At 37.0% G+C, this 11,572-nt stretch overlaps 1 protein-coding gene across 1 annotated transcript in view; it reads left to right on the forward strand.

The window, feature by feature from the left end:
* Window positions 1-8,301, forward strand: part of LOC136851045 (uncharacterized) — a 24,318-nt gene extending 16,017 nt beyond the window's left edge. The window contains exons 10-16 of the mRNA XM_067125018.1: window positions 476-643; window positions 1,035-1,289; window positions 2,141-2,371; window positions 4,967-5,131; window positions 5,968-6,190; window positions 7,074-7,293; window positions 7,841-8,301. Coding sequence (XP_066981119.1) covers window positions 476-643; window positions 1,035-1,289; window positions 2,141-2,371; window positions 4,967-5,131; window positions 5,968-6,190; window positions 7,074-7,293; window positions 7,841-8,132 — 1,554 coding nt within the window. The 3' untranslated portion in view covers window positions 8,133-8,301. The remainder of the gene's footprint in view (window positions 1-475; window positions 644-1,034; window positions 1,290-2,140; window positions 2,372-4,966; window positions 5,132-5,967; window positions 6,191-7,073; window positions 7,294-7,840) is intronic.
* The last annotated feature ends 3,271 nt before the right edge of the window (window positions 8,302-11,572 follow it).

Raw genomic sequence — 11,572 nt, forward strand, 5'->3', positions numbered from 1 at the left:
GTTCACGGGTTGCCTCGATGAAGGTCGATGCAGTACAGCCGATCGCTGCTTTCACTCTTCGATTTATAATCAAGACCCAGATGATTATTATGGTGAATATCATAATTTGAGTTTAATCGAAAGGACATAAATTGATGTATTGATATAAACTAACGTCTTAACTATGGTTTTCGATGTCTGAATTCAAAAGAAAACAACTTGGAAAGGATATATGCAGAAAAACAGATCATGTGTTTGTATCATATCGTGTGTAAGATTTCATAGCTATAATAGTCATTCGAACATGATTGTGTTAACGGTGAGGCTAGTACCATGAGCATAAATGGGTGTGTGTGCGTGTGTCTGTTTTCCTGGCCGTCTGTCTGCGTGTTCCTGCGAACTTGTATTAAGATTTATTGTTATATTCGCTTCAATATACGGCGATTAAACTGCATATCTTTGGAAGCCTCTAACTGACACCTTACTCTCTTTTCAGAAGATGAGATCCTTGTATCTCTTGTTGCTGGTGTTGGGTTGGACTGCGGGAGAACTTCCACCTCCGGAGAGGTCCTACAAAATCCTCATGGTCCTCCCAGTTTCGAGCATCAGCCACCGGAATGTTTTTTTACCTTTAGCTAAGGCTTTAGCAGAGCGAGGACACAAGGTAGGTGTAAAGAAGTTTTACCTCTTATGGTAAATTTCGGCTCATGAATGAAAAAGTGATTCCACTGAACATTACTGTTCAATGTCCCTCTTCCAAAGCAACTCCATTGTTGGTTAGTATAGATTCTGCTGGGTTTATGCCAGCGGAGGCCCCTACCTAAAGGTTACCTACAAGTGAGTTATGTTGTTGAATGGACTTACAGGCCTGATGTGGACCTCTAGACAGTAACAGTAATAACTCATCCAAATCGTTGGTCAGGAAGGAAGACCAAAACAATCAGTCGATCCCCTTCGGGCAACTCAGTTGCATGGACACCTCATGACCGGTAGACATCATGTTGTATGGAATCACTCATTCTCTCCCTCACTCAATCACTCCATCTCCCTCGCAGATCGAGATGCTGAGCAACACAGACAAACCCTTGAACCAACCAGGCATCCGAGAAATCTCCCACAACCTGCCCGAATTCAACGTGGCAAGTATGAACATGTTCGAAACTCGAAAGGAACGCGACGGAGTATTTTACCTCTTCATAGAGGCAATGCCCAAACTTGCCCGGAAGCTCTACCACTTGCCTCAGGTGAAGGAACTCTATGCCAGGAGGAAGGAGTTCGACCTTGTCATCTCAGACCACATGTTTAACGAGGTGAGTGCCAACACCATACTCTTAGGGTATGGCCACACTGCCGCTAATTATGAAACTGGAAGAGCAGGGCAAAAGTTTTGATGCCTTGCTAAAGCCTGCCGCTCTTTGCACATGATGCAGCATGTTTAAAAAACATGGAGTTCTGAGCATCTTCCTTCAGAAGAAATGGGTTCTTTGAAAATTTGTTGCAGGTTTTTTCAATCACTCTGCAAGTTTGCTGAGCAATAAATCAAAAGGTCCTTGGCTCATACGCAAATATTCACATTTGCCATCATACATTCGAGACTGTTTATATAAATAGATTACAAATTTCACTCTGTTCCATTCTTCTCTAGTCAGTTTTATGCATCCAGACTTTTTTTTTTTTTTGCACTGGTATTTCTTCTAACTTTGTGGAAGTATTTTGAAAACAATTTTCTTAACTAATTTGATGATGACATGTCTGCACTGGCAATCAGCTTCGACAAACATGTTGCTCGTATTCAGCAGCTCCTGTGTGGCCATGCAACGCTTTGATGCTACAGCTGCTGCTCTTTGCTAGATGCTACCTCACCACTTGCTGTGTGTAATGTGGCCATACCCTTAAAGTTTTCTCTTAGGCGTAACTGCTTGATGATGGATTGAGGTAGGAATGTTGTGGATGCTGTTGCTGTAGATTTGGTTTGCCATATTTCAGCCCTTGACATGCGGGAGGGAAAATTGTACCTGCAGCCCTAAAAATAACAGGTAAGACTTGGTAAGAGTTCTTACGCCATTATTTAACCAAATAGCGTTCAATAAAGACTCTAAGATATACTCCCTAGTCCCTGAATCTTGGTCTGATGGAATGTCCTCTTGTAACTGAATTCCAGGCAGTGTATCCCTTCGCCTATGAGTTGCCCTTTATGACCATTGCCACGCCGGGCATGGACTACAGGCAAAGTGCCGTCCTGGGTAATGTCCTCAACCCAGCTTATGTGCCCAATTTCCTGCTGCCAACGAGCTTGGACACTGTCTTTGGGCGCCTTAAAAACACTTTCCTGCACATCTTCACCGCCATCCATTGGAGACTCTGGCAGATTGTACCTTCCGTACAGAAAGAGGTATGTAGACTTGTGTGTCAGGGCACACTGCATCATTAGTAGACATATATATATATATATATATATATATATATATATATATATATATATATATATATATATATATATATATATATATATATATATATATACCTTATATACATATATACATGGTCGCATGCATGCATATATGTATGTTTATGCCTTTTGTCTTGGAAAGTTTGACTTCAAATATTGGTAGCTTGTATTTTAGGATTGGGTTGCTAGGCCTGTGCCGTATGTACTGCATGTATATGAACTTTCTAGAAAGCCTTTTTATTTGTCATAACAAGATTTGCAAGATATACAATATTTAGTTGATCTTTCCCTGTATCATTGCATTCAAAGTACTGTAAACTGCCATTTATATATATATTTTCATGATGTTGTCTTGTAATATGTATAACATGCGATATTTTGATATATTTACTCTTATATTTATCATGTATTATGTGTAATAATAATAATAATTATTGAAATATCATCAGATCTCAAAAGAACTAATGATTTAAATAACTTAACAGCATAATTTAGAATGAATAATATCTTTCTTGATAAAAGCGTAGTACAAGGAACATGTGTGTCCTAGTGAGAACTTGTTTCATTTCAATTGTCATCGGTTGATATAAGAGAGAGCACTTTGTTTTGGGTTAACGTGAGGACAGTTTGGAATAACAATTGACAATTCGTTTAAGAAATCAACTCAGTTTTTCATCTTGTTTATGAAACACGTCAATCATAATTAGCCAATTGCAGTATGTTTCGATCTTGTAAAAATTTCTGTAAAAGCCTTGTCCCATACGAAAAGAATATGAGTGATTTGACAAAGTCACATACATGGCTCTGATCATGTATGCCGCTTTGAGAGAAAGAGTAACGTCCCGATTTCGTTCTAAACGTTTGCTGTGAGTGACGTCACCTTCCTTCTAGGCATTTCTCTTTTGGTATCTCGTAACCAAAATGCCTTAATGACGTCATGCAACTTGGATTTTTACTGGAATCCCAAAAATCTGTTCATTCTGATTTCCGAGACCAGTCAGTTTGGTTCCCTCTCTCTCTCTCTCTCTCTCTCTCTCGTTCTTAAAAAGGTTACTTTTAATGTAGTATATTTGTGGTCACTGGTATTAGCATTAACCTTTGAGATCTGAATTTAGTAAAATTATTTCATTTGTAACGGCGCCTGGTAAAAAAGTGTGCTTAGTGAAATTAGCGCAGCTGCAAAGGGATTTTACAGAGGTTTTCACAAGTTTGTGTAAGGTAACGTGAATTTTACTTATTAATACCATGGTAAAATAAGTTAGGGAAATTATGCCTTAGTGAAATTATTATTGATAAATCTTTTGTGGAATTGTATGTGTTCTTGTGATTGCACTCTCTTCATATTTTCACATTTTTTTATGTTTTCGATGTAACATTTATTTACGTAGCATTTTAAATATTTCTTGGTAATTTAACATTGCATACTTGATTTAATTTTTCATTTATTAAGATTTTCTTTTCAAATCTTGAGTAATTCTTGATAAATTAAGGTTTTTGTGAATTACTTTGCTTCATAATTTAATTTGAAGAATTAATTAAGTTTTGTGTTATTTTCAAGTAATAGTAAATTTTTCAGATTGTGAATTCTAATTATAAATTTTGAATTTAAAAATAAATTTTGTGTTTAATATTTCTAGAAAAACAGTGTTTCATTTATTGACCACCAGTGAATAGGATTAATTTGTGTGCATAAGGCAAAGTGATAAATATGTTTTGTTCTTTTAGTTTTGCTAAAGTGAATTTAGACCAGGGGAAACAGTTAAAGTTGTTTGATGGAGTGATACCCTTTTACTCTAGAATATTTCTTGTTTAATTGTTGATAACTCGCACATATTCTGATAAACTTAGTTTGATTTTTCAAGTGATTAATAAGTTTTTTAAGGGATCACTGTTACCTTTAGAGTACTTAGTCGTAAATCCTATATATATTGTCACGCATCGTGACAATATATATATATATATATATATATATATATATATATATATATATATATATATATATATATATATTACATACATATATATCTATATAAATTTATTTTCTAAAAACATTAATTTACAGTCTATGAATATACAACTCTTCATATATTTTTCACAGTTTTTTACACATCAGTCGCCATATATAATGAAGACTGACATCAATTTGACATATTCTGAGACTAGGCTGATTAGAAGCATTTCGTAGAGAGCGAAACCCTTGTGTTTCTCTGCTTAATTCATTTATAACAGTGTACGTCTTAATTATGTTAATTAAAATAGTGAATTTCTACGAATCTTTGGAAGTCAGTCGACTGAACCTCATTTGTTTCTTTTCCGTATACTCTTGTCCCCAAAAAGATTAACATCAGCCTAACACCCTCTGAGAGAGAGCAAGGTTGATACAGCAAGGTTGGGACTGAAGCCTCGTGTTTCTCCGTTTCATTTATCTATAACTGGTTACGTCTTAATTTTGTCGACCAACCTGATAATGGAAACAGTCTCATATCTTCAGAAGTCCGTCGATTAAAACTCATATTCCTATCTTTGTGCCCTCAAAAGATCTCAGCCCAGTTCCCTGATCTTCCTCCTCTTTTGGACATCGAAAGGAACCAGAGTCTCACACTTCTGAATTCTCACTTTTCGATGGACATGCCTGTTCCCCTCCTGCCGTCACAGATTGAGGTTGGGGGCTTACACTGCAGACCGGCCAAGCCCTTGCCAGAGGTAAGGGTGATATTCAGAGTTACGAGTCTTAAAATTGAAGGATCCTGAAGTTTTGAATTCTGTAGGTCTAGGGTTTTGTACGGCAGAGTTATGGAATGCTAGAGTTTTAATATTTCAAAATCGATAAGCCTAAAGTGTTTCAATCATAGAATTCTATAATTGTGAATTTCTTTAAATTTTGGAATTTTATAATACTAAATCTCATAATTTTATGATTGAAGGATTTGAGAATTCTGGAATCTTTAAAATCTTAGAACCCTGGAAATTGTAAATCTTAGGATTCTGGATTAAATTTTAGAATGATAGAATTTATTACTTATCCTAGGCGTTTTCATCCAGTTGAAAATGTATAAAAAGACAATTATGGCTGATAATTTTACTTTATCTAAAGATCGGCAATGCATATAAAAAGTTAAGGAAACCAGCCTACAAAAACCAGATCTGTTTCACTTTTAGTGCAGAAGTATTAAAACCTTGGCCATTTCAAGTATACTTGTATACAGTATCAGGTTGTTTAACTAGCATTTTATAATTTTGAATTAAAAACCTCTCCTCTTTGAATGAAAAAAAAATGTTTAATTCATAGAAGTGTCTTCATGCATTAGTTTGTTTGAGCTAAATATGAAACAAAACTTGTTTTATTTTAGCCTACAAAGACATATGTTACTCTGCTAAGAGTTATCTCTTACTCTCACTGATCTGACACTTAGTAAACTTCTGGTTTTTTTTTTTTTTTTTTTGACACCTTTGTCAGTTATTTGGTAAGAACTTTGTTACTTCTTCTTCTTCTTCTTCTTCTTCTTCTTCTTGCTTGTTTTAAGTCTATTCCTCTGCAGGACATCAAATCCTGGCTCGATGGGGCAGGACCGGAAGGAGCCATCTACTTCAGCCTAGGCTCTGTTGCCCGGGGAGACACAATGCCCTCGAAGTACAGGGACATGCTCGTCGAGGCCTTCAAGAAATTAAACCACAGGATTCTGTGGAAGTTCGAGAGGGACCTCGAGGGCATTTCCGACAACGTCATGATCAAGAACTGGCTCCCCCAGCAGGATATCCTAGGTACTAAGAAAGTGTCAGACTGTCTTTTACCGTTACTTGGGTCCCCTGTAGGAGGGTAATGACGTCAGTGCACCTTACATGGTGTTCTGTAGGCATTACTATGGGCATTTGCAGCATCCCTTCAGCCCCTAGTTGTGTCCACATTTTAGCATTTTTCTTTACATCCCTTCCCGCTTCCTTTCTACAATTCGATGATTACCTCTTTTTGCAACTGTGGGGTTTTCTCCAAGTTCTACCTTTAAATCCTTTTACTTCATCTTTTTTTCTGGAGGCCTTTAGCATGCTGTCCAACCACTCCAACTCTCCTTTGACTGTCTTAAGCACTGAACTGCTGGGAGTGCTACAGTGCTTGGCTTAACAGCCTAAACTTCCTAACTCAGTCAGTCAGTCATTATTAGGGTTTAATAACATGAGGAGCTCACAGTGCAGTGAGACTGTTTCAGAATTGTAAAATAAGTGATATAATAATATGAATATTTATTTCTCACGGTTTCGTCATTAACTAGTGACCTCTGCAGGAAAGAGGTCATTTGTAATTTGACCATCACCCTTAAGAGGTCTCTATTTGTGGCAAAATCTGTGAAGATATAGACTTATCTCTGTGATGTGGCTTAGCTTTGCTTTGGTGATTCCGTTGGCAATTAAGGTTCAGTTGATGATTTGCTGGTTTACTGAACAAGTAGCTTTGAAATTTTTACCTAAACCACCCAAAACAAATTTACTTTTGCATAGATTCTTCCAGTTCAGAACCGATTCTTGCAGTTCAGAATTGAATAAAAACTATTATACACTTTACGCAATTTCTGTGGGACACTGCATGAAAAAAAAACCATGACCACTGATTTTAAATTTCATCCTCTCTCAATTTTTCAAAAAAAAAAAGCTCACCCCAACGTAAAGATGTTCATCACCCACGGAGGTCTGTTGAGTCTCCAGGAATCCTGCTACCACGGCAAACCCGTCCTGGCCCTCCCAATTTTCGGGGACCAAGAAAAGAACGCCATCAAGGCCAAGTCAGCTGGGTTAGGCCTATGGCTCGTCTGGGAAGAGCTGACGGTCGACAAGATTGTGGAGTCGATCAGGGAAATCATCGATAACCCAAGGTAACCTCTCTCTCTCTACTCATGCGACTCAGCCCCAGTTTTCTGCGGCTTTGCGAATGACACTTATAATGAATTGAAGGAAGCAAATTCAGAGAGAGTTAATGCGTTTTTCATGGGCAACCTTTTTTGACACACGCATATATATATATATATATATATATATATATATATATATATATATATATATGTGTGTGTGTGTGTGTGTGTGTGTGTGTGTGTGTGTGTGTGTGTGTGTATCTATATATACATACATAATGTCCGTGTATAAGGTATTGATATACGTACTGTATAGAAGGCTGATCCTTATTGTAATCTCAGATAAAATATAGAAATCACTATATTTCTCAAATAAATAATACAGTAGATAACTTTAAACTATATTCACAAGCGCTGTCGTCGTTAGTATGCAAATTCTTTTCCCTGTGTTACATTAATTTGTATATTAAATCTATTATTTGCATTCCACTGGTCTATTGTTTCTAATAGACCTGTGCTTCGGTCTCCCGTACAGTATACGCGGTGTTCATTTTCAGTTCATTTCCTTCAGGTATTCGGAAACTGTAGCTTCAATATCCAGTTCCCTGAAGGACCAGCTGAATCACCCCCTGGAGAGGGCCATCTTTTGGACGGAGTACGTCGTCAGGCACAAGGGAGCTCCTAGGCTGAGGTCGCCCGGAGCCAGTCTCTCTTGGGTGGAATATCTCCTGCTGGATGTTTTGGCGCTCCTCTTCTTGATAGTGGTCACGGTACTCCTGTTCATCCGCTGGACGGTCAAGAAGATCCTATGGGCGGTATTTACTGAAAGCAAACCGAAGAATGCTAAAAAGAAAAATCAGTAGTAAAGGGAAAAATGTTTGTGTTAAGTGAGGACAAAAAAAGGTTATGTATACGATGCAAGCACTGCACAGTCGAAAGTGCGTTCGTCAGCCGCATAGTATTCACAATAGTACTATGTCTAGTATGTGGTTTATAGTTCTATAAGAGCTACTGATGATTTTGAAAGCCGTATATCTTTGTATAATTTCATTCTCTTTAACTCTGCTTCGTTGCAAACTGATGTCATCAACATTTTCAGTGACAGCTGAACTATTAAGTTAATTCAAGTTAGCTCAGTTACCCCGCTGGCTGGCTCACGATGTCTTCGCACTTGGCAAAGTTTCAACGATACTGTTTTCGTCAAGGAAGAGGAAGAGGAATACATAAAATAATATCCTTTGTTACTAACAAATGTTATGTCAGGGAGACTTAAAATATACCAGGAACTTTTACAATACAAGCAGAAAAAAATGCAGCCTATATTGTTTAGTGATTTCTCTTTACCTAAACTTTATATACATTATTGGGTTTACGGTAGTAAGATCGTGTTTGCAGCAACATCACCTGTCTTTTTTTTAGGTCTGATATGTCCAGTATTCAGTATTTAGAAAATGGCATTTTTGATTGATAAACTGCGGATAAAATTTAGAAAACAGTGAAATAACTGAGGAAGCATACAAATTCCTAGAATGATATTAAAAATATCGGGTTAAAAAAGAATTGAGCAAAACCTTTACCTTTCAAAATGAGTAACACCAGGGAGACGGTACCCTCTGAAAGGAATGTGGTCCTATTTGATGGAGTGACCCAAAATAATATAGAGATTTCTTTCTTCCATCTTCACTACCTCCCAAGTGACAAGCAAATAGTTTTCAGACAACTCGCCAACATAATTTCTCTCTCTCTCTCTCTCTCTCTCTCTCTCTCTCTCTCTCTCTCTCTCTCTCTCCTTCTTCTTCTTGTTTTATCGAATATTGAAATTTCCTTGTTAGAATAATAAGAAAAGCAATGAACTACATCAGCAATTAAAGAAAAATGCACCAATTGTATTATATCTCCATCCCATAATTCACGTTAGGATCAAAATTAAATACAAGCGCTTTTAAAACAACTATTTATTAACAGTCATCAAAATTAGTACAATTAACCAAATGAAAAGTTGCCCAAACAAGAGGATTTTACTTAACATTTCATTTCCTGAGTTTTATCTGGTTCTAGATTTTCAAAATACTATAAATAGCAAGAAAAACTGAAGTATAGAAATGTGAACTATCCTAGACCTATCTGGAGTCTATCCTTAATAGTGCCCGAAGTGTCCGTATCCATAAGAGCCGTGTCCATAAAGTGCATAGTGGCCGTGTCCGTAAGACCCGTATCCGAAACTGGGATAAGCAGCTGCTACGTACACCAAGGCCAACATGGCAACAACGAGAACCTAAGACAGATGATAATATTTAACACTAATATGCACTTCTTTTCATTCAAGTACAAAAAAAAAAATCTTTAATAATATTTCCTTGTTATGTTTACAAGTGTTGCAACAGATAATGTTATTGATATAATAAAAATAACGAGTCTAATTTTGAACCAATTTAATGAAACGTGAGTCTAATGTTTGACTGATTTAATCAAACATGAGCCTAATTTTGAACCGATTTAATCAAATATGAGTCTAATTTTGGACTGATTTAATCAAACATGAGTCTAATTTTTATGTAGAATTACAAACGGAGTTTTCACTAAGTAACTGAAGATGAGTTAAACATTTAAAACATTTCACCTATTTCATGATTTTAAAAATGAATCTTACATCGAAGGAAAACATTCGGATAAATATTTGTTAAATATGTGACAAGTATAAGTGATATTTCATTCAAGAGATCACTCCATTTTCAATGTGATATATCACAAAACCAGCGTTATAGGTCTACGGTTGGTAAAGCTAAATCAGAAATAGAAAGGATTAAATAGCAAATGAGACCAGTTCGTCAAATCTTAATGACCAATATTGATATTTCCTTAATAAAGACCACATTTCCGGACAGACAGCTTTCTACATTCAAACTTTACCATGGTGTACAATGAAAGACTACGTCAGATGCTTACAATGAATTTGACAGCAAACATTATTCCGGCAGACATTCTTTCCTTAAAGTGCTTGAACCTCGTCTGTTTATCTAGTTGTGTCGAGGAAGGAGGTATAGCCTATATACTCGTATATTCTGGATGGCAGGCCCTTCCTCTTTTCTTCAGTCCACGAAAGACTTAGAAAGCCATGAAAGGAGAACTAAAACATTAAGAATCTACCCGAGTGTTGTAAGCTGCAGGGAAGACTAAGTGGAAATACTTCTCCAAATCATTTTTCAATACCTGAAAAAAAAAAAAGAATTGGCACCTTTTGAAGGGGATTCACCGGTTGCCACTACCTTAAGCGTTGAAGGAAAATACTTGGAGAGGTTCAGGCCTATCCTCCCCCCCAAAAAATTACTTTGAATTCCCGAGCCTTTTCCTACTGTGACAAACAACTCTCTAAAGCTTTCTCGTATATTGCTTATTCTGTATTTTTCTTTATTTTTCTCTCACCATTTATTTCTCTCTCTCTCTCTCTCTCTCTCTCTCTCTCTCTCTCTCTCTCTCTCTCTCTCTCTCTCTCTTTAGGATATCCGAACGCCAACGACTAAAGAATGCAAATTCTCTGAATGTAGAATTTGCATCCAAGAAATTGATATATCAAAATGAAGGCTCAAAGAAAGACAGGACTAGCGAACATATCTAAGACTGATAAAAGTCAAAGACAGTTAAGATAATTAAACATTACTAAATATTCATGGTAGTGATATGATTTTGAACATGGCTTACCTTGGGGAGAGAGAGAGAGAGAGAGAGAGAGAGAGAGAGAGAGAGAGAGACAGAGAGAGAGAGAAATGCTGATAATAATGCATAATCAGTCTCTGATTATGCATTATTACGTGTTATTTCTAGTTTTCTGTAAAAGAAAACTATTGTGCCGGCTTTGTCTGTCCGTCCCCGCGCATTTTTCTGTCTTCCCTCATGTCTTAAAAACTTCTGAGGCTAGAGGGCTGCAAAATGGTATGTTGATCATCCACCCTCCAATCATCAAACATACCAAATTGCAGCCCTCTAGCCTCGGTAGTTTGTATTTTATTTAAGGTTAAAGTTAGCCATAATCGTGCTCCTGACAACTATATAGGATAGGCCACCACCGAGCCGTGGTTAAATTTTCATGGGCCGCGGCTCATACAGCATTATACCGAGACCACAGAAAGGTAGATCCATTTTCGGTGGCCTTGATTATACGCTGTAGCGGCTGTACAGAAAGCTCGATTTTGCTGAAGAAACTTCGGCACATTTTTTACCTTTTTTTATAAAGCAGGTGAGTGATTGTTTACAGCTGAAGCTGTTAGCAATCCTTTGAGAGAGAAAAAGCGAAATTACCAGGGAG

Source organism: Macrobrachium rosenbergii, chromosome 3, assembly GCF_040412425.1.
Source record: "Macrobrachium rosenbergii isolate ZJJX-2024 chromosome 3, ASM4041242v1, whole genome shotgun sequence".
Taxonomy (NCBI): Eukaryota; Metazoa; Arthropoda; class Malacostraca; order Decapoda; family Palaemonidae; genus Macrobrachium; species Macrobrachium rosenbergii.